Below are 26,690 nucleotides of genomic sequence, written 5' to 3'. Positions count from 1 at the left end.
CCCGGCAAGTCTAACAGAACTGGAAATAGTAAATGTGATTGACAGATCATTGTTCTAAAATTGTAACTTACCTGAAATTTCTAATAAAACTAACAGTTTTGTTATGTTTCTGTATTACCTCTTTTTCTAAAGACTCCACGTGGTGCTTAACATTTTGCGTAGACAAGAATCTTTTCTACCTAGTAAGTGAAAAGCAAGTAGTGATTTTAGCATGAAAAGGCAAAGAGGGTACCTATAAAGTGTGTTAAACTTACTTGCAGCTTCTTTGAAGAAAAGGTCTTGTAACCTGTAGCTGTGAAACTTCTTGTTTTCCCTAAATTGTGTACAAATACATTTCTTTACTGTTGCCTTGAAATGTAAAAGTCAGCCTGGTGTAATGTTATTTCTCTAGTATGATTCATTCAAGAATTTGTTTTGGCTCTCTAGAATTGCTCTTTTTATTATGTCTCTCTGTATGTTTGTTTGTTTTTTTTTAAAGGATACATGTAAAACAGTTTTGATAAATACTTGTTTGAACCAGCTGTTAAAATCAGATTATCTTTCCTTCTGTGCAGTGGCAGTTCAGGTGTCAGAATAATCAGCTAATATTTACATTTAAATATTGCCCGTGAGCTGTACTACAGCAAGTTGTATGGTTAAGGAATAAATTATCCGTAGACAAGTCCTGTTCCCTGAAAGAGACTTGTGGGGCGTTGCATGGACATGCACGCTTACCTGAAGGTCTTTGTAGGATCAGGGCCTGACTGATATTTATGTTTAACATGTATTTTTACATGTTTAAAAAAAAAATTACTTAATTGTCACTAAAATGCAGCTGGGGCAGGAGCAGAATGTGGCAGCTGTTGAACAATGCCCAGCTACTGCACAAAGGTTTAGGACAGCAGACTAATAGAACTATATCCTATTGAAATTGCAGATTAAGTTACTGCAAACATGCAGTATTGCTTCCCTCTGGGCCTGCAATTCTGCTGCCAAATTGGTTTAATATGACAACTTGTTTGTATGTGAAATACTTAGAACTGGAAGAGAGGCAGCAGTGGGGAGCAAGAATAAATACCATGGGGAAGAATCCCATATCAAGTGTGGGAGGGTTCACTATGTATCCGAAGAGGCTTTTTGTTTTCTGACTTTGGTGAGCATTAAGGTTTGGTACTCTTCATTAAATCTATTCTTTGTTGCATGCGCCTCGAATGCTCTTGTTGAATGGATAGGTAGCACGGATTGCTTTCTAATGAGCAAAGATTTCGAGCTGTGTAACCAGAAAACTGTATTCTTAAATTGCCACGAGGCATGGGTAGCCCCAAAGGGTGAACTTTTGAGGTTTTGTGGGAAGCTATAGGAGCAATTGCATTTGAAAATTTGAATACAAATGAACAATAGATGCTGATGCAAGCTGGAACAGCAAAATAGTGTTGTGTGTATCAAACCACAGTGCAGAGGTGATGTTAGGGTCTTTGTGCTCTAAAGGAGAAGTTTCTGAACCTTCGCTGATCTCTCTGCTCGTGGACTTTGAAAAGAAAGATTCCCTAATTTTTACAGTGCTTTTTGCTAGTGCTGCTTTTCAGCCTGTCTCACTTTCTTCCTGCTGCACCCTGGATCTTGCTCTGTGCTGCAATATTGATCTTTATAAGCAAAGTTTCAGATCATATCCTGGCAATTGGGTCTTCTTGCTCAGATTTCCCCCCCACTCTTCTGTCTGTCTCCTTCATCTACCCAAAGAATTCTGTGTGCAGCACTAGCAACTGGAGTAGAACCTGTTGCTTTGCAGAAATGATTTTGTTAATAGGACTAATAAACCTAAAATGTTAAGTTCGTAGTTATTTAGTTTTCAGAGGCTCATAAATACCAAGTCCTGCCTTGTGCCTTAGAACGTACCTGGCATTCCTTATTCTTGAGAGATTTGTAGGTAGGGTAAGATTATTCACTGTCAATCTCATTTTAACTACCAGTGCTGGAATTTCTATGTTCTATTATTAGGAGTTTTTTGCATCAAACAGTTACATAACAACATTACTAGCTGTTATTTCTTGTTGAAATCTACTTCATTTTCGTAGCACTTTTCTTCCACTCAATTTGGAGTATTCTAGAGTAAATTTAATATTTCTAGATCTGGTTGATAATTGAAATAAGCAGAAACATGTCTTTCCACACAGACAGTAGAACACTGTATCTCACAACATCCCACAAACCAGTAACTCTTCTGCTAGAATGTTTTTGCTTCCCCTGTCCTACTTCAAAGGTGAAGGAAGTAGGAAAGGAGAGAGAAAAGCAGTTAGAAATTCAGTCGATAGGTTTGAGGCTTTGAGGTATTTTACTTTCCAAATGAAGTTTCTTTGGGGCTTTTTGAAGTGTTCCTTGCTAGAGCTCGTTGCTCTTGCCTCCTAAGGCCCCCTTCGGGGCAAATTCATGCCAGTTCATACCCTTGCTTGTGTTTTCAGTAGTGAATCATTAAACCTTTAAGACAAAGTACTTCAGCTCTTAGGTCCTGGTTGCTGACACCTGGGTGCAGGCTGTGTAGGTGAGGTGGGGGAGATGAGGTGATGATGTTTTGTTTGGAATACTCCACTTTTGAGATTGTATGTTAGTAGTGGAGAAAATACAAAAAGGACAGGTGGCCTTTTTATCCTGGATGCACATGGAAATCTTACGTTGTCCTGGAGCGGTCTGGGGGAAGCAGAGGGGAGGGTGGGGACGGTGACGGCTTTCCTTGCTGTCTCGCCCACTCGATTGTTCAGTCTTGGTGCTGCCTTTTGTTTTCATTTTCTAACAGTCTGTTCTCTCTTCTCCCCTGACCCACCACAGAGTTCTACCTTGTAAATACTGTTATTTGTATATACTGTAAATGATGACATCGGTGGGCACTAACCGAGCCCGGGGGAACTGGGAGCAGACACAGACACAGAGCCAGACACAGCACAAGCAGCGGCCGCAGGTAAGGGGAGCATCCATGGAAACCAGCTAGCTTGGAGGTGGAGACCTGGCACTCCTACCTGGCTTGAGCGCTCGTGGCCAAGAGCTGGGCTTGGCCTAACGAACTCCTAGAACCGCTTCCTGTGGGCTGCGGGGTGCTGCTCTTGGAGGCAGGTTAACTGGGCTGCCACTGACACGGTGGGATTTCTGCATCAGTGCCTCCAAGTAGGAACTGGTGCTGGAATTTTTTTACTTCTATCTGACCATTCCCTGTTCGTTTTAATAAATGCAAGCAGCTGAGAAGCTGTGTGCGGAGTTTGCCATGACTTTCTGAAGGTGTTAAGGTCTGCCTCAAAACGGAAAAATAGTTTAGGTTGTTTTGGCTCATCCGTTACAGAGAGGCTGCCCAATGGTATTTCACTTCTAGATGTCACCCACTTGCTCTTCTTTTGTCTGACTTTCTTTCTGAAGATTTCTTCTTTCTGACCCACATTTGCGCCTCTTTCTTCGTCATATTGATTCCTTTCCAGTGTTTTCAGAGAAGCTGTATGACCTTTGGAGGAGGGTTAGTTTGAAATGTGCTGCTCTAACTGTACTCTTTTTTGCATTCAATCTCCTTAGGCCACTGCAGAACAGATTCGACTTGCACAGATGATTTCGGACCACAATGATGCTGACTTTGAGGAGAAGGTGAAACAAGTGAGTATGGAAGGTGGGAGTGAACCCTGCTGGGAAGGCAAGATCAGTGGCAAAAGTACAGTTAATGCTGGGGAAGGTGGTGGCAGGGAAGGAGGCTGCTATCTGTTTCCTGTATTTCCTGGGGCAGGCCTAATTTCCAGGGGCTGGAGGGTCTGCTGGCACTCTGAAACAAGGGGGTTGTAGGTTAGGCTGTGGTAAAACACAGTAACTCAGAAATTCCTACCCTCAGTTCTGCAGATTAACTCTTCGTTCTAGGGCATAATTAAGCTGGGGCAGATGGGGAGACTGCCAAACCCTGGCGTTTCTTTGTAGGATTTCTGTTTTGGGATTAAATTTGATAGCCTCTTAAGAGATCTGTAGAGATTTGGTGCTTCGTTGGTTTGGAGTGCGTTGACTGTACTGTCATCTTCTCCTCTACAGCTGATTGACATCACAGGCAAGAACCAAGATGAGTGTGTGATTGCTCTGCATGATTGCAATGGGGATGTTAACAGAGCCATCAACGTGCTGCTGGAGGGCAATCCGGACACGGTAGGATTGGGTCCTATAAATCTGGTGAGGCCTAGTTCAGTGTAACTGCCTATTTGGAGACAAGACCTACAATAATGTCTAGACAACGAGAGCCAAAAGGACTTGCTAGTTACACAAGTAGTGTGTAAAGTGTGATTATGTCCTGGCTTCTTAATGTTGGTGTTTGTAGTTTTGCACAAAATATGAACACAGGCAACAGGCCCAAAAGAATAGAGGAGAAAATACAATTAGTCATTTACTTCTATTCCTTTTGAATCCCAGCACTTTGACACGGTACAGTGGATCTGTTTTGCAGTAACTGCCCGTGTGCAAGCTTTCACACTGCTGTAGGTGTGAAGCAACTAACCTCCTTTTCTCTGAGGGCTAACTGACCTCGATTGACCTGTGTGTGTCCTAGGGCAGGTGTGTGTGTGTGCACATCCATGGTTCTTGCCTGTTAGTGCTGGAGTGATGCAACTGTGCGTCTCTGGCCCTGGATGTTCACATCTGGTACTCGGTGGTGCGCTGACTGGCTTGTGTGCCACTGCCGTGCCGTGTTTTCGTGGGCCTTTTTGCCCCTCATGTGCCTCTAGTGTTTTCTACTGAGTTAGACTTGACTGCTGTCATTCATACAAGTGCCTTTTTTAGGCAAGCTAAAAGTGCTCGCTTGGGAGAAGCCTTCCACATGGCATATGGGATATTTTTCTTGACAAAGGTAGTGGAGACACAAATTCTGTTACAACCTAGTAAAAAGCTTGAGTAGAATTGACTATCGGATCCTTCCAAACTGTGCCACTGATCAGACTGATCTCCCCCAGCATGCTGAGATTGGCTGACGCCAACTGAACTCTGTAGAGCTGAGGCTCTAAATATCACTTCAGAATGTTATGCATTAACTCCCCCCCGCCCCCTCCCCAGATTATTAGCTATGAATTTAGACTGAGCTGTCCAGCTCTTCTGTCTATATTGTAATGTAGCTTCTTCCCATCTTCAGGCTCTGGTGTGCTTTGCTAGCTTTGGCACCGACTAAGTTCTGCACAGTGCGTATAGGGGTTGCTGCCTTGTCTTCAGAGAGCCACGTGTGTTTATGGAGCAGCCCTTTCCATTCGTAACCGAACAAAACTGTCGGTTACTTGTAAAATCCTTTTGGAAAAGGGAATGATATGAGTGTGCATTGCTTAGGCAAAGATCTGCTGTGACACTATTTTCCTCAGCATCCCTTGTAACCAAGAGCTTCTGGTTTAAATGACAAACCCCTGCTAACCCAGCAATTACATTTCCTAGATGAACACATTGCTCATGAAAATAGCATTCATGATAGCATGCAGCAAACGGAGCTGCAGTAGCAGCATCTCCTTTACTGAAGCAGCTGAAACACCCAGCAGCATGAGGTGCAGTTACTGCAGAAGATTTGTAGAGACGGAAAGAGTGTTGGCAGAGTAAAGCCCTCCCGGTGCCTGCCACTTCTGTAGTCTGCAGTGCCATGGGGGGCCTGCAGGTTGGTACCTGCTGCACTGAGCATAGTCAGCGTCTGCACTGTAATTGGTCAAAGGTCTTGGAGCTGTTCCTGGTCTGGATTCAACTTATACAGCAATCCTGTGAAAATGGATTGTGTGATAAGAAATAGACTTGTTAATGGCTCAAATACCCCTGTGCTAATGGCAACAACTAACCTGCCAAGCTAGTTACTTGTAATTTACCATATTTCAAACAATAAAGGAGCTTCCGTGATCTTAGTGTTGAGTTAGATTTGGCTTAACATTACAGTATTCAAAGTAAATATTTTCCTAAATTTCCTTCTGAGCCAGATACCTATGGAGAGAGACTCCAGAAGCCTTTGGTTTGAAAGGCCGTTTGTGCCTGAAAGGTTTTTTGTTACTGTCTCTGCATGTTGCCATCCAAAACCAGCTGTTTACTTGTCTGCGAGTTATGTTTTCAGGTGTTTGTCAATGACTTGTGACTATTTTTAATTGTTCTAACAGTATGTAGCAGTGGTTTGGTAAGAATGTGAAACCGCTGCAGACTGTCATAAAACAAAACTGGTGTGGGCCCACAGCAGTGAGCTGGAGAAGCATTTAGCTTTTTACAGTTGAACTTGGGATTACTTGAACTTGCCCGTTGGATAAATTCTGAGATAATTTTCTCCCTGTGATCAGCATATTCAAGGAACGGATTCTGCCCCATATTCAACACGGTGCACCCCTGTGCTTGGCCGGTCGACCCCACGTACCTTTTGCATACCTATGTAGCCCAGGGAAACAAGTGCTGTTGCACCTGCTGCCAGTGGCTCATCTTACCCAAACTAAGCTTGGGATTCCTACCCTGAAATTGAAGTCTAAACGGATACCACTTTTAGGGTTCTTTTGCTCAAAAGTGGGGTATTCCCTTTCTTCACTTGCAGTCCAAATATTTATTTTTTATGTTGTTTTTTAGCAATCCTCTAATCCTCTCTTCTCTGGCATGTAGCACAGGTGCTTCCTTGAAATCCTGTGGTAGTGGAGTGGAAATAATCCCTGGAGCCTTTTCAAAAGATTCTTCTGCTTTTGAGAGAATAGTTTACCCTTAAATGTTGACTGCAGAACACCATGGGCTATTTACCTGGGTTGTTTTGAGAGCTCCCCAAAACAGTGACCTATGTGAAATAGCAGTTTTATTTCCACTACACAGGGTAACGCTATCCACACTTTGAACAACAATGGGTATTATGTCCGCTCCAATCTCAGATGTTAAGTAGATCATTGCAGAAATGGAACGACCCATCTCCTCTTCCTTCAAACTGCCTGCAGGTCAGCTGTAAGAAAACTTTCCTTGAAGGAAGAAGTTATAGTAGGTGTATGCAGGCGGAAAGGTTTTTCTAATAAAATCAGGCTGGAAACAGGTTTTTCTGGAGTCCCTCATTATATTCTCTGTAGAATGTTTAAGTATTTGTCTTTTGCACCTAGTATTGATCAAACTGTGATTAACTACTTTCCCTTTTGCCAACCTTCAGCATTCCTGGGAAATGGTCGGGAAGAAGAAGGGTGTCTCGGGACAGAAGGACAGTGGACAGACAGAACCCAGTGAAGAAAGCAAAGAAAACCGGGAGAGGGATCGGGATTTCAGCAGACGACGTGGTGGGCCACCAAGGCGGGGGCGAGGTGCCAGCCGTGGAAGAGAGTGTATGGACCTGCCCTTTAATAGCAACCGTAACTGTCACGATGCATACCAAGGCACTTAATGCGCTGCACAAAAACTAGCAGTAAAGCTCCTAGGGCAGGCAAATGTTTTTTACGGAGAATCACCCTTGTGTGTGTATGTAGAGGCCCATTTAATGCTCTCCTATCTGAGATGATTCCATGGGTGATGCACTCAGTATCACTAGCTCAAACAAAATAAGTTACAGAAATGTTTGGCAGCGTGATCTCCTGCACAACCACCATATTTTAGAGTTCAAGGTTTGGCCTTGTATCCTCCCTAAGGATGAATCCTGAAATTGTCTTTGCATCATTCTGTCTTTCAGTTCGGGGCCAGGAGAATGGACTGGATGGTGGTAAGAGTGGAGGGTCTTCTGGAAGAGGCACGGAAAGAGGAAGACGGGGACGTGGCCGAGGCCGAGGTACACCCAGGGTTCGAGGTCAGAGGGGTGGCAGGAGAAGGATTGGGTTGGTGTACCTCTCTCCGTGAATTTTAAAAGCCTCTTTTATGAGAGGGATTGCCAAACTGAAAATCAGTACTTGTTTTTTCTGTTCTTGTACTTATACTTAGTGCACTACATGTTTCTTCCATGTTTTGAGCAGGGTAGAAACAGTAACTGGTTCCTGCATCCAACCCCTGGAGTTGAACTGAATGTTGTTTTATTTTACAAAGAGGGGAGATTAAAAACTGAGGTGGCTGTCTGGCAGGTGGGCAGATTGCCTGTTAGCAGCAGAATCTGTATCCTCCTAGTCCCTGGACTCGTATCTCCCAGCACCATTACTGTGCAGAACACTTGGTTTGGCTTTTAAATACTCGGGAATTCATTTTTCCATGAAACCTGTGCTGCTCAGGAATTGTTGCTGAGAACACACACTGTAGAAATCAGAACCTGGGGTCCAATATTTATGCTTTGTGACAGCTGGAAGCCTAATCTGAGTCTGGAATCATGCATCACTAATTACACTGCCAGCCAGCTGAGGTCATTCACATACCTATAAAGATGATGCTGGAAATCTCATCAGCTCAGGAAGATCCTTGACACTTTCATATCCTAGGCATCAGGAGCTCCATATGTTGTTCTAATGTTTCTTTTCCCAGTGACACAGAGCCAACAGAGGTGCTCAGTGGTCCTTATGTTTATATTTTACAGGTGGCTCTGGAAGGCGGGGAGGAAGATTTTCTGCCCAAGGCATGGGGTAAGTTTCACTGACACAAAACAGCCAAAAAAACCCCCAAATCAAGTCCTTCGCGCAGGGATAATATTGTTTGCTTTGAGTGGCCTGTGGCTTCAGTCATCTGATTGTGTCTTCTGTTTGTTTTTGTTTTTTTGTTAATAATACAAAAGCTGCATCATGCTAACTTAAATTTGGAACGGCTAGCGTAGCTGAACCATCCCTGTACTGAAGGAGGACTGTCTTCTGGGAATTTTCTAGCTATGTCATGGTCTGAATGAAATCAGTTGCTTTTAAAATGCTTGGGAAGAGAGACTTAAAAATGTGCTTCCCCATATTTATGTTACAGAACTTTCAACCCAGCCGACTATGCTGAGCCAGCCAGCACGGATGAGAACTATGGGAATAGCAACAACAACACGTGGAACAACACTGGCAGCTTTGAGCCGGACGATGGCACAAGTAAGTGATCTTCGTGCTCTTGTTTACTGTTTTGTGTTTAGACACCAGTTGATTCTGTGTCCCTTCAGTCTTACTGAGGAGGTTACTGGCAGTAGCCCTTTGGCTCGGGGCTGGTGGGATGGGTGGTTGGTTCAGAGCTGGAATCCAATGGCCTGGTTTCTTTGCATCCAGAGGTGCCTTTCTATTGAGGAGTATCCAGTATATATTTGAGTTTATTCTAAAATAAATTTGAAACTAGAGTTTTAACTGGAAAAGCTGCATCATGTGATCTGTTATGGTAACTGTATTGGAAATTTGGAGGTGGATGATTGTGGTGTGAACTTGTGCAGGCTGTTGCCCAACAGAGGCACAGGAACACTTGCCTCCAGTTTGCTTTCCAGCAGAAAATACACTGCTGCTTTGGGAAAAGAGGCTTTTTTTATAAACAGTAGCGTGACTAACACCTGCAGGTTTTCCTGATATTCAGTGCATCCTCCTGAGAATGTTTTTTGAGTTCAGATGTTGTCTTGATCTTGACTGGGATACTGGGAGCATTTGCCTTCCTTTCATGGTGGTCTTGCTCAACCTGCTTTGAGATGAGACCTTGCTACAGAAAGCCAGCTGAAAAGAAGTCTGTTTATTGCTTCCCTGTTTGTACCAGAAACCTCTTGTTCACTGGGCTGTCTATGAACACTAATCTGCCCTTGCACATTTTCTTGCACTGGAAAAAGGTATATTGTGGGTTTTTCGTTGTTAAGGATGCACACAGTTATACAAGTGAACTCAAGATTTTGCAGTGCAATAATTGGACAGTGTGTCATGGGACAATCTCTAATCAAAAGTTTTTTAGCTGTGTGTTTTTAAGTGTTTGGGTGGGGTTTTTTCTTTCTTTTTTTCCCTTCTCCCTGGAGTAGTCTTGCATCACCATTTCCACATGCCTATTCTTTTGAGCATTCAAGTAAATACCAAGTTTGAGTTATAAGAAGCATTCACAACAGTACATTAATGTTGCAATAAACCATTTCCCTATTTCTTGTCTACGATGACAAACTTTGATTGCTTTGGAAGAAGAGAGAAATAAAGTACTGTGCTCACTTGTCCTCATTTAGTTTGTAAATCTGTGAAGAGACAGTAACCTAGCAGTTGAATTTTTACATCTAACTTACAAATACTTTTAAGCAATAATCCCTTTTACTACACGTTGTCAGTGTAGACTTTATTCTTCTTCAGAAAATGGAGAGCTTTTTGATGACTTTGAGAAATGGAGCCATTTAAATACCGGGTGACTGGTGTAGACATGTTAGTTAAGGGCGGTCGGTGCGTTTGTGGAGGAAAAAGGGATAGGAACGTATGATCTCTATATACTGGAAATTTATAACTGTCTATTCTGCACAGTAGGATGTATGTGTCTGAGAGTTTTGCAGAAACATAAAGCAGCTTAAGTACTAGTTGGGGTGAAATGAAGGTTTTTCTTTGATGGATCTATATAAATTAGCTCTAATGCTACAACGCACCCATAAAGTTTATCATGAAACTACACTGTTCACATGTGTCATGCATGGTCATTTTGTTTCCATTTTAGTAGCCTCAAGCATCTCTTTAACAATATCCACAGGTACAATGTGACTGATATACGTGGGGGCAATGAAACTCACTTTCACTTCTTAAGTCAAAATTTCACTGGTTGTCTGTCTTGTCTTTTTTTTTTGTTTCAGGACTTGATTTCATTGGGGGTGAGGGGTCAAATTATCCCCGAAAATTTGACACTGCTCCTGGTACGATATATCCAGGTGCACTAACTGCCCCGGATACCTTTACTTTATAGCTTTTTTTAAAAAAAAAAGAGAAATATCTGTGGATATGTTGTTTTTCTCTCTCTTAATTTGTTTGTTTTAATGAATATTTGATGTTTGTTCTGACTATGCTTCTACTAATGCTGACACCTCGAATCTATCTTGGGAGAAGTTAACCCTTTTATTTGTAGACTGTGTAAATTTTGACTTCAGCCACTGCTTATCAGCACCCATAGCAGCCCTGTGTCCACAGCATTGATGACAGGATCCTACCCGAGGGGAGGAAGTGTTAGGCAGCTCAGTCGTGTTCTGCTTGCCTCACACTCAGAAAGTTATGACTTGCCTTTGTCCCAGTGCTGTTTTCTTGATAGTGTGGTGTGGTGTCTGCAGCAATCGCTTAACTGGCCTCTGTAGTATGTTTCTGCGTAGGGTTCAAAACACTGCTGCAGGGGTAACGCGTCTTGCTAAACTATCTCAGCGCTTCACCTCTGCTTGCAGCTATGTCTGGGCGAGCGATGCGTTGAATGGCTGCTTTGGCGTGCTGTTACTGCCCCGCTGCTTTGCTTCACCTGAGCAGATCTGCCCTGCAATTGGAAGTTACCGTATATTTTAAGATAACCAGGATGCTTGGTGGCAAAGCTGCTCTGTGCCTTGCAGCTGTTCTTTCCTGCTTTTAGATGTTCATGCCTTTGAAGCCAAGAGAAGCCGTGAGATGATCCCGGCTGCGCTACTAAGCCTGCAGAATTCCTTCAGCATCCGTAATAAGGCCAAAAACTTGATTGACTAACATCTTCTCCAGAAGGACATTTAGCCTTGATATCCAGACTGCAGATAGATGGAGAACCTGCTGCTTTGCTCTTGAAAGTCAAGAATGAATGAGGACTGTTGAGGCTGTAGAGTGTTTTGTGGGGTGAGGGTCCTGAAGGCACTTGAATGCAGACTTGCTTCGAGTGTTTGTTGTTTTGGAGCATCTCCATGTTCTTACCTCTAGGTTAATCTTTAACTCCGACAGGCAGCATAAGGCCATATGCTAGAGTTCTGCCATTATGCTTTTGCCACACTTGCGATTTTGATTGGTTTTGTGTTCTTTTGAGGATGCTGAGCTGCTTTTTGGGTCTGTCACCCTTTCAGGCTTGGGCAATGAGCGTGCATCCTCTCATTCAAGGTAGCTGCTCACTGCCTGATGGATTGAGGGAGGAGCAAACTGATTTTATGGCAGTTGTGCTCCTCTCCCACTGTAAAATGAAGAAATTGTGTAGACAGAAAAAAGAAAAATCTTACCATGGGATTTCCTTCTTCAGCAGTGTTTGCAGCAAGTACAGTTCACTGTCTGTCAAGCAGCTTTTTGTTGTGGCATATTATGTATCTGATAAGTTACTTTACTCCTTCTCTGTTATTAGATAACAGAATTGAAGTTCTGCCTAAAAATGGATAACCTCTACCGAATACTTTTTTTCTGGTTTGAGGAGCTTTAAGAAATCTGCAGTTCTCTGAAGGGCTTCCTCACCACAGAGAGGAGGGATTGCCGTTCTGAAAAAGACACTTCTAAAATTGTCAGAAGTGTCAGAGTGCTGCTTGCATTACAGATCTCCCCTGCAGAAGAGCTTGAGGGAGAGAGATATACTTGGTATCTTTCAAAAAGTTAACCACGGTGCTGGTTAGAAAGCTCTCCGTTCCTTTTCTGGAGGATGCCTGCTGTACAACTGCTCACTGCAGATCTTTGTTTTTCCACCTGTCCATGTGCAAGGAGCACAAGCCAGGCTGAGGAGGTGCCCAGTACTCAAGTAGACTTACCAGGAGATGTTCTGAAATACAGGGAAAGCCCCATTAATGGCTCTTCTTCGTCTGCAGGATTTTCTTCCGCTTTCCTTGCTGCTTCGCTTTTCTTATTTCTGCAAACCTACTTAAATGAGCAAAACTAAAACGGAGTCTTGTGCCCATGTTCCTCAGTGCACAGACTCTCCTGCAGGAAACCCTCCTGGCTTCCAGCTCTCCCCTGCCAATCGCAGCTGACTGAAGTACCTCCAGCTCCCACTTCCTCCCTCTGGGTAGGGGACTGAGCTAGGAAGATCTTTCTGGTCCATGAGAATCTGGAAAGGAGCCTTCCTATTACTGCTGGGGGGGCCCAAACAAATGTAGGAAATGGTGAAACCCAGCTTTTCAAACCCCAGGTGTGTTGTGTGTTGAATGTATCGTACTCTTCCTGGGGAGGAAAGAGTAGAGTGCCTTGAGGTTCCCAGGACCCAAGGAAGTTGTTGTGTTAACATTTGTATTTCTAAATTGAATTTAAATCCAGAAAAAGTTCTTAGGTTAGTTCAACTCGTCAGGCAAAACCATGAATTTGCTGGTAATATATTTATTTGGTGAACTAAATCCCCCACTTCTAGATGTGCAGTTGCTTGGATGTTTCAGCCTCATAATTAAAGTGCCTATGGGAAGTTCGGCTGTGTTCTTCCCCCCAAAATCTCAGAGTCTGATTGTGTTTCTTAAAGAAGAGTCCAAAATGTTCTCATTCCATGCACAGTACGTTTTTATGCAGTAAAAGGCTTTCAGCTGATAAAGGGGCTGATGCCAATTTGTCCTGTCCTTGTAAACGTCTACAGAATTAACCCTGTTGGCTGTGTCAGCTTTTGTTTTTTTGGTTTGTATGGGCTGAAAACGACTGGCATAAAACAGCAGGCTGTTTTTGTGCTGTGAATTCTTTGGACGTAAAATTCCTGCTCTCTTCCCACACCAAATTTTAAGTTGTCTAATGGACTTGAAGTCAACATGTAAAATTCAAAGTACTGAAGTTAAATTTGGATGCAAGTGAGAGGCTGAACTGGTCAAAGACGACATGGGCAGGCAAAAAACTTCTTTTTAAGTAAATTTTGCTATCCTACAAGTTGCATTAAGATAGAATGTGGCTGAAAACCTTGTGCTTTTTCTCACTGATATTTTACGCTTTGGACTTTGTGCATGTCTGAAATTGGGCACAGAAATTCATGGATCAGTTGGTCCTATAAATTTTCCTTTCAGATTCTGCTTTACACAGGAATTTCTGATGCAGTGAGGTTTCAACTTTTTTGAAAAAAAAAAAAAAAAAAAAAAGCATGCAAATGGTTCAGTTATTCCTGGCTTTTATATAAGCTTATTTAGGTAAAATGGAGCTTTATGCTAAACTTAACCTGTAGAGCCCTTTGAAGCAAACTCATGTGCCTACCAGGTTTAACTGCGTGGTGACATCCTGCACAAGAGCCGGCCTCTGGAGCAGGCTTTGTCAGGAGGCCCACGAAGGAGGTGCCCTGTCGGAGCTGCTGGGGTAACACTGACTGCTTGTGGGTGCAGAAACGTGCAGCTACTGCAATAAGAGGGGAGATCGGGGAAAATGGGTGCCTCTGGACAAGGAGGCTGGGGAAGATGCCAGGGCTTCCTTGCTGAGCTCAGCTTTCCTGTTTGGTGCCGGGGTGTGTGCTTCGCCCTACCTGCTAGCCCGGCGGTCCCCTTGTTTCAGCTTAGCCTGCCCGAGCAAGGCTGAGGGGATCTTGCCCGTGAATCTTGGGTTGGGGGCTACTGCTTTAACTTGTCTGGTCGGCAAATAAAAATCCACTCGGCTGCTTGCAAAGCTCCCAGCGCTTCCTTGACTTTTGTTGAAAAGTAGAGCTTTGATACACAAATAACTTCTCTACCTGTTGTTATCCTTGTAGGTGCATGGAGGGCAGCGACAGAAGAATGGGGAACGGAGGACTGGAATGAAGATGTAAGTACTTTCTCAACCCCTCCTCCTCAGCATGTCTGCCAGCAGGCTGGTGTCCTGTTTGTATGTACACAGCGAGAAGAGATGCACAAAGCCTGTCCTCTGCAGACTGGGCATGGCCCAAGCCAGGCTCCCAGTTCCTGGAACTAAGATGAATGAATTGGAGTAGAATAAATATTGATGCTTCTAAAATGCACGGACAGTAGAACTTGTCATGGGAACCTAAGATGGGAAGGGACTTCCAGAGACATTGAGTCTGGTCCTCTCATTTTCTGCAGCTGCATTATTGAATTCTTTTATGAACTCACCTGGCTCCACATAAGGTTTCCTGCTCCACTCCTCCAGCTGAGTGGCGTTTTGTAAAAGTTTGCCTTTGATCCGCAGTGCGCGTAGTGGAGGAGGCAGCAGTGGCTTGGTGCACGTCACGGGCCTCTGTTGCCAAACATTGGGATCGAACAGAAGCTCTATGCTTTACCTTCTGACTTATTCTTTGGCTTGCCTCACTGCTTTCTATTCTCTACCTGTAATCTTTCAGGGGAGAATGGGGCACTGTTATCGCCTGCTCTAGTGCTGGTATGTCTGTTTCTTCTGAACTGGGCCTCAGTCCCACCATTTAAATCAAGGGAGAATTTCTGTTCTTGCAGTTAGGAGCAGGATTGGGTTTTTCTACTATTATTATTAGGTTTGCATGCTCATTTTGGCTAGGCCTACGGAACTGGCACAAAGGGAAAGCTTTTGCTCTCCAGGCACTATCTGAAGGAAGTGATCCCGCTGTGTTTGGAGGCACAAGCGGCTTCTGTGTCTACCCAAGTCAGGTCTGCTTGAAGAAAGTCTTGATAGCCCTTCTTGCCTTCGGTGTATGTAGTATGCTCTGAGAGGTTCCTCAAGGCTGTGGGGGTTTTCTGTTGTTGTTGGTTTTGTTTTTATTCTTGCAATATAGTTGCTTGGCAGCTGCTTAGTCTGGAATGAAAGCTGTTCATGTTCAGATATGTTCTTGGTTAAATCACAGGTGGTTGTTAAATCTTCATTTCGTTCCTTTTGAGAAGCATTATTTTCCCCTCCACAATTTTGAGTAGATCTGTTGGTTTCCGGTCAAATCACCTAGGTGATACCAGGATTGTTGGAAACTCAAATATCAGTCTGAAGCTTTTTTCTTTGACTTCTCCAGCAACATTTTCACCTACCTATGGGGTGGGTTTTGCAGATCAGTGCTGCGTACCCTGAATTTGGAGCATCTGATCTGGAGTATCTGTAAGGCCCCAGCAGCCCTGGTGGCTTTGTGAACCGCTAGAAATTAGTGGAAAACGTGTTTTTTGAAAAAGACTGGCAGATGATTTGTGCACTTGGCAGAGAAGAAACAAATGAAATAAAAGCTGATTCTTGTGGGAGCCAAACTGATTCTGTGGGAGTAGTTAAACCTGAACACTTTGTTTCTTGAATCTTTCTGTGACTGTTTGTCTCAAACACCTGTGTGCTTTAGTTGGCGTCCCAACACACTCTTCTTACTTTTGGATTCTTTTTCCTTCTTTTGTCTTCCAGCTTTCTGAGACTAAGATCTTCACTGCCTCCAATGTGTCTTCAGTGCCTCTGCCTGCAGAGAATGTGACAATCACAGCTGGACAAAGGTGATAGCCCACAGTGATACTGTTTATCTAGCAAAAGTGACATAGAAGTCCCAGAGTAGTTCCCCATCCCATACTAACCCTTGTCAATTAGGTAAAATGCAGCAGTTGTGAATAAGCCAATAAGGATTTAAATAGAAATGCTGAATTAGGAGTTCCTGGGTCCCAATCCTGGATTTGAGTTTTATTCTAGGCTCTGCCACTGGTTCTTCAGATTTCTTTGTGAAGCAGGTTTGGGGCATGTTTCTGTGTTTAAAGTATGCTTTCTATGAATGTAAATGGAAGACCCTGTAGGGTCTTGCTTGGTCTCTGTTCTTCTGAGGTTGCTAGTGGCAGTTGTGAAATAGTGTTCCACAGATTCATCGGGGTATGTAAGGCAGAAAGTATAAATTGGGAGGCTGGAGGTAGAATACCGCTGTGGTGAAAGTGGGGAATGTGTCAGCTCCTCTGTTAACCTCAGTGGATTCATCCTCTTTGTTTATCCAGAATTGATCTTGCAGTACTGCTGGGAAAGACGCCCTCTTCTATGGAGAGTGAGTCAACAAATCTGGAGTCTTCCCAGGCTCCTTCCCTGGCCCAGCCGCTGGTGTTCAGCAATTCCAAGCAGAGTGCTATATCCCAGCCTGCCTCTGGTAACACCTTCTCTCACCACAGCATGGTAAGGAAAACACTGTTCTCTGCCAACGTGATGTTTTTTTAAGTGTTGGTTTCTGTTACGTTCTTGATCTGCACTTGGACAATATACAAAATGTGGTTCTGACACCTGTTCTACTTCTTGTGGCATAGTCCTCCACTTGAATGATTTGTGAGTCTGGAACTCATTATTTAATTAGAAATAATTGGAATAATTCCTCCCCTGTTGTCCTTGTCAGACTTGTAACATGTGCTTCTTTCCTGCTTGGAGAAAAACAAAAGCTTTTGCAGTCCAGAAGCTTGCAAATCCTGTAGTTTCTGAGAAGTGGAACTGGTTAGGAGTTTGGTATGAGATAAAATGCTAGCAGCTCTGTACTGAAGGATGAAGAAAGGAGGTATTGAATCTGCATCAGAGATGTGCACAGAACTGGACAGATGCTTCTTTGTATAACTTCAGCAAAAGAAATAAAAATTGTGCGCTTAATGGTGACATAGTTCAGGAAGGGTTTTCAAAACCATCTCAATTACTGAAAAGCCGAGTTCTACTGATGTTTGTCTTTTTTAGCGAGATGGATGTGTGTGAATAATTTAGTACCTCTTTAAAGATCCTGTGTGTTAACTTTCTTGGTGAGCTCCTATGGCACTGTACAATATGTGGATTAGGCAACAAATAAGCTTACCTGTGCTCACACCTGATAAAGGTTGAGAGAGAAGTATGAAGTTTCTTTGCTAGTGGTGTCTGTGTGCATGTGCACATGGAGCTCAAGACTTAAACTGAGGCATGCAGTGAGAAGAAGCACGTTACAGTACATTTCAGCTTATGTTAAAAGAGATGTATCTGTCCTTGGAACTAAGTTCCAAGCCAAGGGAGACACTGACTTTGTTCTTTCATTGCTGAAATTGCAGGTGAGCATGCTGGGGAAAGGATTTGGAGATGTTGGGGAGGCCAAAGGCAGCAGTACCACAGGTTCTCAGTTCCTGGAGCAGTTCAAGACAGCCCAGGCTCTGGCTCAGCTGGCTGCTCAGCACACCCAGCCTGGTGGGAGCACCACTGCCTCCTCTTGGGACATGGGATCCACTACGCAGACCTCGTCTCTTGTGCAGTATGGTAAGGAAAAGCAGTATGGCTTCCCAACTGGGAAAGCATTCTCCCAGATCTGCAGAAACATGCTGCAGTCAACAGTGTGAGGGATTCAAATGGAGGGCCAGATCTTAAAGCCGTTTGACTAAATGCTCCTCAAGTTCACAACCAAACTAACTTTGCTAGAGAAACTAAAAGAATTGTAGGTATGAGTTTGTGGGAAACATTTCCTGACTAGAGTAGAGCGTAATACTGTATCAGAATCTGTCCTTGTTCTTTTTATACTTAGAACAGTCAAATTCAGTCTGTCTCTTAGTCATTCCAGCCAACTTCTGGGCCAGGGATCTGGTGTTCCCAAGTCCCGCACAGCGTGCAGAGCTACTTTTTGGCGGAAAGCTATGTAACAGGGAAGAGATCTGAAAATGGGTGCCTCCAGAGAATAGTTCCTGAATTCAGACACTTATGAGTCTCATCTCACTGCTGACCTGATGTCTCTTGCAAAGGAATGTGATTCTGGTGACTGTTAAATGCCAAGAGGTAACTCTGCCTCTGAACTAGCATGAGGGAATAAGCAGCGATTATTGAGAGGCTTCTGCTTTTCAGATGAAGTGCTGAGCCCTAGTGTGGTTGAGTACTGATGCCATTTCTTTCAGCTTGTGCATTTTATTTCTTGCTATAGGGAGATGGCTCTGGTTCAAATCTAAGCTGAAGAAAAATTGAGCCCTGTCCTAGTAACAGTCAGTGTTGGCAGCTCCTGATCTTTTCAGACAAGGAGCCACAGAGGAGAGCTGGAGAGCATAGGAGTTGTTTTTAGTAAGCTGTGGTATTAAGTAGGCTTCGGTGAAGGAAGAGGGTGGTGTGGGGTGTTGAGTGGGCAGCCCTGAGTGGTGGTGTAGCTCCCAGGATACCCACTACTTACAAGGAAAAGATCAGGCAATGAAATGCAGCAGTGCTGGTACAGAAAGGGAAGGAAGCGGTGTCAGGCCTTGCAGGAGTCAGGCATGCGGTGCCTCCACACAAGAGACTTTGAAGTCCAGTCTTCATAGGAGGATAAAGGGCTTCTGCTGTCCAAGCTCACTCTGTCCTGTAGAGATGGTAGAAAGAGCTGACAGGAGAAGGGATTAAAAGGCTCACGTTGGCAGTTAGAGCACAAGGTTGGGAGTGGGGATGCTGGAGTTCTCTACTCTGCAGAACCATCAGTTTGCTTCGGCAGGACACTAAAGTGCTAAATGATGCATGCGGTTTGGGAATTCTGTTTCACAAGATCTGATTTTTAACAGGCACCAGGAGAAGGCATAGTGTGACTCACTTTATTTTTCTTGATATTGAGAAATTTTAGAACTTGCTTAAATTTTAAGGGGAAAAAAATCCTGATAATTCAACTCTCTCCTCTGGTAGATCTCAAGAACCCAACAGACTCTTCTGTGCATAGTCCCTTCACCAAGCGTCAGGCCTTCACATCAACTTCCACCATGATAGAAGTGTTTATGCAGGAGAAACAGCCTGTGGTGACTGCCTCCACGACAGTGCCGGCACCCCCTTCTTCGCCGCTGCCCAGCAAAACCAATCCTGTTCCCCAGATGTCCCCAGGGTCCTCAGACAACCAGTCGTCCAGTCCCCAGCCAGCACAGCAGAAGCTGAAGCAGCAAAAGAAAAAAGCGTCATTAACATCAAAGGTGCAGATTGGGGAAGGAGGCATTGCATTGTGTGTTAGAGCTGCAGCAAACTCCCTTCGAGCTGGTGAGGGAGAGGCTGGGCTTGGCTTTTCTGATGTTAGCATCGTTTTTTGTGGGGGTGATAGAGAAAAGCTTGTGTTCCTGGGTTGAACAGAGGCAAGCAGAATAGTTCAGAAGATGCAAGCCTGTAACTACCATCATGTGGGAAATGAGGATGGATGCTAAAGTTATTTTTGAGAAGCTCAGGCTGTTTGAGGACTTTCTGTGCTCCTCTGCAGTGGAGTGAGATGCATGTTCCAGCCTGACATCAAAGAGCCTACCTGTTTCTGTGCTAAATTCTCTGCCTGATTTGGTCTGCCCTTGTCTGAGGTGGATTTTTTTCTTCTGTGCTCATCCTGAGGAGAGACTGACCTTTTGCGTTTTCCTCCCTTGCAGATTCCTGCACTTGCAGTGGAAATGCCTGGCTCAGCAGATATCTCAGGGCTAAACCTGCAGTTCGGGGCATTACAATTTGGTTCGGAGCCTGTTCTTTCGGAGTACGAATCGACGCCCACAACAAGCGCCGCCGTTAGCCAATCTCAAAGCAGCCTGTACACCAGCACTGCGAGGTGAGGACCGGGAATGAGGAAGAGAACTGGGACACACATCTGTTGCGGACAGAAGCTGATTCCGCATGCCTTGGACCGTGAGGGAGCAGTGTAACTGAGAAGGGCTTGTTCTTCAGCCCATCTCTGCTCAGGGAAAATGTGGGGCAAGGAAGTGAGATATGAGGTAGAGAGAGATTCCCTTTTAGCAGATAAATGAGACTGCTGTGATTAATCCAAGCAATAGCTTTGGAAGGCAACTTGTTCGTCAGGCTTTAGTTATGCTGCATACTAGTAGACCCTTTTTGACACTGCCTGTGGTCATAAAGGGGGGACAGTGTATGCAACAGCAAAGCATAAGTTGCCAGCAGACTCATTCAGGCAGATCTATGACTGATTGGCCTGTGGTACTTGTACAGAAAGCAAATGTTTCCTGGTGCAGTTAAATTGTTTTGCTGAAAATGCTGAAGGGGAATCCCCAGCGCAACTGCTCTTCCTTCATGGTGAACAGGTTCTGGGTGCTTTGTCATGCTCTTTGCCTGGCAAACCAGAACGTGGTGAAGTAGATGTATCTAAGGTGAGGATGCCTTGCCAAAACAAAGTTTTCCTGTCTTCTGTTGGACTGCCCTCGATATCTGGCCAGTCCTTTGGGTGCTGGGAACTGAGTGGCGACAGCTTGTGTAACATCACCTAGAACATAGCATTTTGTGATGCAGGGCTGCAGATAGATGCCAGTGTTCTCCTGTATTGGGCTAGCCCTTTTCTGGGTATGTTTCTGTGCTTGGTTTGGTTGGCTGCTTTGTCTGGTGCCTTTATGCTAATGCTTGGAGCTCTTTAGTTTGAACATTTGAGATGCTGACCCTACAGTCTGGGTCAACAGCTTGCAGCAGGGCTGCTTTGGGAAAAGTGAAAACTCCTTTTTTCCTTTGTAGCGAATCTTCGTCCACAATTTCGTCCAATCAAAGCCAGGAGTCTGGTTACCAGAGCGGCACAATACAGACAGCAACGTTTACCTCCCAGAACAGCGCTCAGGGACCACTGTACGAACAGAGATCCACACAGACAAGGCGATATCCAAATTCTATCTCTTCCTCACCCCAGAAAGATCTGACCCAGGCCAAGGTAGGAAAATGGCTTTGCTCGCACTTTGTGCTGATTAAGTGTAGTGTGAGAAGCACTGTCTTGGAAGGAGTGAGGAAAATGTTTTAGCTAGTGTTTCTGTGATCCTCCAGCCTCGCCAAGTGGCTTGTGGGCTCTTGCGAGAGCCTTCCTCTGGCTGGTACCAGAGCCATTCGGTATTTGCTTGCCAGGGACTAGGCCACTGGGAACTGGTGCCGGTTGTGATCCCCCTGGCCCTGGCCAGACTGTGGGGTATTGAGTTAAATGTGAACAGTGGTTAAGTTGACTGCAGGCCACGTTTCATGCAATGTGTAATTACCCTGCTGCAGAGTGACATTCAGGCCAAGGATTTAGTTTTGTCTTAGGGATTTGAGTCTTGCATACTTGACAAACATTCAGTGCTGGGAGTAGTTACAGTAACATCGGTTTTGACTAAAACTTGGGTTCAGGATTTTGAACCAGTCTGACTACCAGCAGTAGTGAGACTTCTTGCACTCTTTTTCAGCGTATGCTAGGGGGTCAGCTGTGGCATTGGGCTAGTTGAACTTGGGACCAGTCCTGGTGCCATCTGATACTTGTTGATAGCATGCCTTTTTCATGATTTGGGAGGGAGTGTGGAACAGATTTGACAAGTGTGCCTCTGAAAATGAGCAGCTGCAATGCCCAATCTTTTTTTTTCCTTCCTTAGAATGGTTTCAGTTCCGTACAACCCACGCCATTACAAAACACACAGGCCGTTGAAGGTAAGTGTCTGTGAGGGCAGTGGGTATCCCAAGTCTCTCGTACTCCTTGTACTCTTTGCTTTGGGTGAAAAGCTTCATCTCTGCTAATAGCAAGTTCTTTCCCTGCTGGTCTGATTGCTGCCGCTAACATTATTTGCTTACCTTGAAATGTTCAGCTTTCTGCTGATAGATCTGTGAGATCCATGATGATTTGCTTTAATATCATCTCCCTGATGACAATTTACTCTGATTTTTGTCTGTGAAAGGCATCTCATTCACAGATCTTGAAGCTCTTTGCAAAGCCAATGGCCCTGTGGTATTGGTGGGTGTGAACTGAGGCGTAGAGCGTAGTGGCACAGTCACAGCTGTGGAACTGGTTGGCAGCAGTGAGGGAAGCTCCAGGTCTCCCAGCTCCTCCAGCTGGGCCTTTGCTGCTCTGTGCCCCTGAGTTGTCCTCCAAGAGCTGCTAGTAGTTGCCCCTAACACAAAGACTTTGTTCACAGGTGCTACAGGCCCCGCAGTGAAATCTGATTCCCCCTCTGCTCCCAGTATCACGCCTCTAAACGATGGGGTATCTGCCTCATCCTTGCTGACAACAGCCAGCCAGCACTCATCAGCTCTGAGCAGCCTGAGCCACAGTGAGGAGCTCCCCAGTACGACCACCGCCCAACTCAGCAGGTGAGCTTGGCGGATGAATTTCTACAGAAGCAGATGCCAGGCTCTGCCTGGTTGCCTCTGCAGTCTTCCTTCCCACTCGGGGTCCATACTCTGATACAGCAGTAGGATTCAGTTTAGCTAATGCCAGGGATCCAGTAAATGTCAAAGTTTGTCTCTCTCACATAGGCTCTATGCAGCCGGGGTGGGGAGATGCTCCCAGAGGCAACTCATCCTGTCCAAAGATGCCTCCTTGAAGAGGACTAGGTCCATCTAGAGCTGCTTGGCTATTGCTACTGCCCTGACAACAAACATCTAAATATCCAGAATTATATGAGAGGACCGCATATGCGGCTGGAGTGCTGGTGGCACTCAGCAAGCAGCCAGGCCCTCCTCCTTAGGGCAGCGCAGGTGCTCTGTCTGGGAAGCCTTGCCACTTCAAGTCCTGGGTTGTGAGCTGTTAGATTTGTTACGATGCACTCTTACTGATTGGGCGTCTCGGTACAGTTAGGCCTGACGGGTTTCTCGGACATGATCAGTGTCTTTTCAGGTAACAGAGCTGTGCCCCCTTTCATAGAGTGGGTGGGGAGCCAGAAGTGGTAGTGGACCTGGTGCTACCAATGCAGACTTTTGCACCTTGAATTGACTGTTTTTTCCTTCTTCCACAGTACATTACCCACTCAGCAGAACAGTCTGTCCTCATCTACATCCTCTGGGCGAACGTCAACTTCAACTCTTCTGGTGGGTCTGGGTGCGCTCTAGCACTGTGTAGCCCTGTACTCTCGCTCAGCTCAGAGAGGTCTGCTGATGTTCCTTACCTTGGACGTGCAGCTGGCAGGGGTCTGCAACATGCAATAGTGACAGGAATTGCCTGGTTGCTGGTTAGTGAGCGCATTGTCACACTGAAGAATGCCACCTGTCCTAGTGGTGTCACAGAGGACTTTGTATGCTGGGTGCAGAGAGGAGGGAGGGTTACTTCAAAATACGGTGTGTGCACCTCTGGCTCGAGGCTTTCTGACATGCAGCCTGTTTCAGACTTAATAGCAGCTTCTTTCTAGCTTGTAGTAGCTGTTGAGAGAAAAGTGCCACAGAAAAGGCAGAGTTGCAACCAGGTATCAAATCGAACTGGTAGCTGATGGAGTGTCACCAAGCATATTCATGGCTGGAATGCCTGGAGTGTGGAGTCCAGTGCTATTGGCCTCGGCAGCGGAGTGAATCTCCCCGCTGCAAACGTCTGTTTAGTCCTGCTTCTCCCAGCAGACAGGCATGTTGGGACAAAGCAGCATGAGTGGCTTGGAAGCGTTAGGGGTTGGCTGCTATCAGGACTTTGGACTTAGGCCAGATGCAAAGTAGGTTTCTTTATAGCCTGCAGCAGCCGGTCGGTTACATCTGCCTGATCTCCTAACTCTCTTCTCCTCCTTCCCTAGCACACGAGTGTGGAGAGTGAAGCAAGCCTCCATTCTTCTGCTAGCACTTTCTCCACCTCCTCCAGCACGGTATCAGCTGCTCCGCCAGTGGTGAGTGTTTCATCCAGTCTCAGCAGTGTCAGCAGCCTGGGCCTCAGCCTCAGCAGTAACTCCACAGTGACCGCCTCAACTCGCAGCTCAGTTGCAACAACATCAGGTACTTTCCTGGGTACTACTAAACAGGAGGAGGGTGTGGGGACTCAAAGAAACAGCTTCTGCTGTTTTGTTTCACTGTGCACCTTTTCCTTTCCTTCAGGAAAAGCCCCTCCCAATCTCCCTCCTGGAGTCCCACCATTGTTGCCTAATCCATACATCATGGCTCCGGGGTTACTACATGCCTATCCGGTGAGTGGGGCGACTGCCGGCTCTTTGCAGCGGTATGGCATGCCACTAGATCCTCCCAGCCCTGTCTTCAGCTAGGAGGGAGGGATGGAACATGCCAAAGAAACAAAGTTGGCACCAGGTGCAGTCGAGCAGATTTAACATGGTTGACCTTGTAATATAAATGTTTTAACAATAGCCCAGTGGCGCTGCCCTGGGTGGGAAGAGTTTGGATGTCCTGTCTGCCATAGGACAGGAGCAGGAGAAATCCATGTGCCCATGGGGATAGATGTCTGTAATGCTGCTCACCACAGAGCAGGGATTGTCCGCCCATTTTATGCGACCTTCCCAACCTTCTGGGGAGCAGTGACCCTTGGTCGGAGTATGGCTCATGAAAGCATGGAGCCGCATCAGCAGCGTGGTGTGATAATGGCCAGTCAGAACAAGGGAGGTGACTGCCTCAAAGTCTTGGGCTGCATTGCAGTTTTTTCCTGAAGGTAAAGACAGAGCTGTCAATGTTGCAATAGTTTCTAGAGGGAAGATTATCAAGTGCCACCGCTTTAAGCAGTATGAAGCAGTGGTGCTAAGCAGTGGTGCTCACCATTCGTTTGGGTGGCTCGGAAAAAAACCCTTCACACTGTCAGTCTTGCAGTTGTGAATGCTGGCTGCCTGCGCTTGGATAATTGCGTAGCCTCTGATCACTTGCTTCTAGCTTTATCTAACGATGTGATTGGAACATTCACAGTCTGTGTTCCTAACCTCACCTCCCGCTCCTTTTCTAGCCACAGGTGTATGGATACGATGACTTGCAAATGCTCCAGACGAGATTCCCATTGGTGAGTACTGAAGATGAACACAGATACACTGCTTCCGCTAGTCCCAGCAGCTAGCCTGTGCTGCGTGCTTTGGGTGTTCAGACGTGTCAGGCTGTGAAGTCATCCTGAAGAGCTGGCAAAATGGGATGCTAAAAGGATGCACCTCTTTGGCAATAGTGATGAATTAATCAGTTGCTCCTTTGCACTTGGGAATTAATAGCACTAGTTGTTCAGACGGCAGCATTGATGGTGGAGCTAGGGAATGTATGAGCTAATGTAGGCAAAGCTGTGTTGTCTGACAGTGCTGAGAGGGGTTCTTGCAGATACTTGCCTCTGATCCTTGAAAGAGGCAGTGACTAAGCACTCTTCTGAGAATTGTTTTTTATTTAGGAGTATGATGTATGTCCCCTGTGTTGTGCTGTGCTGGGGAAAGTCCGGGCAGTTTAAGGACTGCATACCAGTAGACCTTATCTGGTTCTTCTGATAGCCAGACGAGGGGGATGGTGCATGCAACAAAAACCTGGAGTTGCTGCAAGCTGTCATCAGCCTTGATGTGACTGACTGAACTGCAATACTCCAACATATCTAGTGGCCGCATCCCAGAAAACCTTGTTTTCCAGAAGATGCATCTTGATATGTATGGACAGAGCTTATGGAGTTTCTTCTTATGTTTTTATCCTTCAGGATTACTACAGCATCCCATTCCCTACACCCACCACCCCGCTGACTGGAAGAGATGGCAGCCTGAGCAGCAATCCATACTCTGGTAGGGGAAAAGGATCAATCTGATTATGTATCGAATCAAGTGTTCTTCCTGAACACCTTGCTGCTTATTAGTTTCCTTTGCAGTTGTCCACTGGAATTATGTCTGCACCAGCTTTCTGTACTCGCTTTAGTCTGTAGCGCTTTTCTCGGAAGCTAAGTTCTTGACTTCTCTTGGATCCATCTGGTCATGTCTAGGCATGTTACCAGAAAGATGTGGACAAGTAGGAGTTGCTGCAGCAGCTGGAAAGGGAGTGAGGAAGGACTGGAAGAATGCAGGAGGCAGAAAAGTGGAACTGCCTTTCAGGTCTTGGTGAGACAGGAGTTAAGCAGTGAGCACTGCTCTGCAGGCGCTTTGAATAAGAGTGTAAAGAAATGTAAAATCAGTGTTGAATATCTGGTTAAATGAAGTTTTTAAAGCTATGCAGCAATCTCATGGTTAAAGCAAGCAGGATGTTTAGAATCTTTGTCAAAATTAAATCAAATGCCCAGTGAGTGACTTTTTTTCATTGACCTTGGTTGGTGCCTTCTAGCTGCTGATTGAGTGAAGCACTGAAACCTGTGAGCAGCAGTTGCTCTGGGCTTTCCTGCACTTCAGGACTTGTTGTGGTTTGTGGTTCGCTCCTTTTCCAGCATTGCTTCTTCCCTGCTTCAGCGGGACCTTGATAGTGCAAAAGCGCTTTTGCCCAGCATGTTGAGGTTCAAACCCCAAGCTCGGGATGATGGACTGTTGCATACATAATGTGCCAAGCTAACTTCGGTGATAATTAATGTTTGTAGCTATCCTGGACTTGCCTGTG

The 26,690-nt window shown here is 45.3% G+C and overlaps 1 protein-coding gene and 2 non-coding genes across 11 annotated transcripts in view; all 3 read left to right on the top strand.

The window, feature by feature from the left end:
• UBAP2L (ubiquitin associated protein 2 like) overlaps positions 1-26,690 on the top strand; it is a 33,344-nt gene that overhangs the window by 1,397 nt on the left and 5,257 nt on the right. For 5 of the 9 annotated variants that reach the window (XM_067313452.1, XM_067313451.1, XM_067313448.1 and 2 more), the window contains exons 2-23: positions 2,803-2,932; positions 3,532-3,609; positions 4,030-4,140; positions 7,109-7,277; positions 7,619-7,714; positions 8,444-8,489; positions 8,815-8,927; positions 10,622-10,681; positions 14,386-14,438; positions 15,975-16,060; positions 16,544-16,715; positions 17,597-17,798; positions 19,170-19,447; positions 19,883-20,055; positions 20,964-21,153; positions 21,839-21,893; positions 22,376-22,550; positions 23,195-23,267; positions 23,954-24,149; positions 24,249-24,337; positions 25,096-25,149; positions 25,813-25,894. In XM_067313452.1, coding sequence (XP_067169553.1) covers positions 2,843-2,932; positions 3,532-3,609; positions 4,030-4,140; positions 7,109-7,277; positions 7,619-7,714; positions 8,444-8,489; positions 8,815-8,927; positions 10,622-10,681; positions 14,386-14,438; positions 15,975-16,060; positions 16,544-16,715; positions 17,597-17,798; positions 19,170-19,447; positions 19,883-20,055; positions 20,964-21,153; positions 21,839-21,893; positions 22,376-22,550; positions 23,195-23,267; positions 23,954-24,149; positions 24,249-24,337; positions 25,096-25,149; positions 25,813-25,894 — 2,641 coding nt within the window. In that variant the 5' untranslated portion in view covers positions 2,803-2,842. Of the gene's footprint in view, positions 1-2,802; positions 2,933-3,531; positions 3,610-4,029; positions 4,141-7,108; positions 7,305-7,618; positions 7,715-8,443; positions 8,490-8,814; positions 8,928-10,621; positions 10,682-14,385; positions 14,439-15,974; positions 16,061-16,543; positions 16,716-17,596; positions 17,799-19,169; positions 19,448-19,882; positions 20,056-20,963; positions 21,154-21,838; positions 21,894-22,375; positions 22,551-23,194; positions 23,268-23,953; positions 24,150-24,248; positions 24,338-25,095; positions 25,150-25,812; positions 25,895-26,690 lie in introns of those variants that run through there. The other 4 variants (XM_067313453.1, XM_067313450.1, XM_067313447.1 and 1 more) reach the window with 3 other exon arrangements.
• LOC136994670 (small nucleolar RNA SNORA58) lies at positions 20,316-20,452 on the top strand. Its single transcript, XR_010886646.1, has one exon. It is a non-coding gene; the product is annotated as a small nucleolar RNA SNORA58 (small nucleolar RNA).
• On the top strand, positions 25,579-25,713 carry LOC136994669 (small nucleolar RNA SNORA58). Its single transcript, XR_010886645.1, has one exon. It is a non-coding gene; the product is annotated as a small nucleolar RNA SNORA58 (small nucleolar RNA).

This window comes from Apteryx mantelli, chromosome 31 (genome assembly GCF_036417845.1).
Source record: "Apteryx mantelli isolate bAptMan1 chromosome 31, bAptMan1.hap1, whole genome shotgun sequence".
Lineage (NCBI taxonomy): Eukaryota > Metazoa > Chordata > Aves > Apterygiformes > Apterygidae > Apteryx > Apteryx mantelli.
The sequence above is the reverse complement of the archived record's forward strand: the minus strand, read 5'-3'. Positions and strand labels throughout refer to the sequence as shown.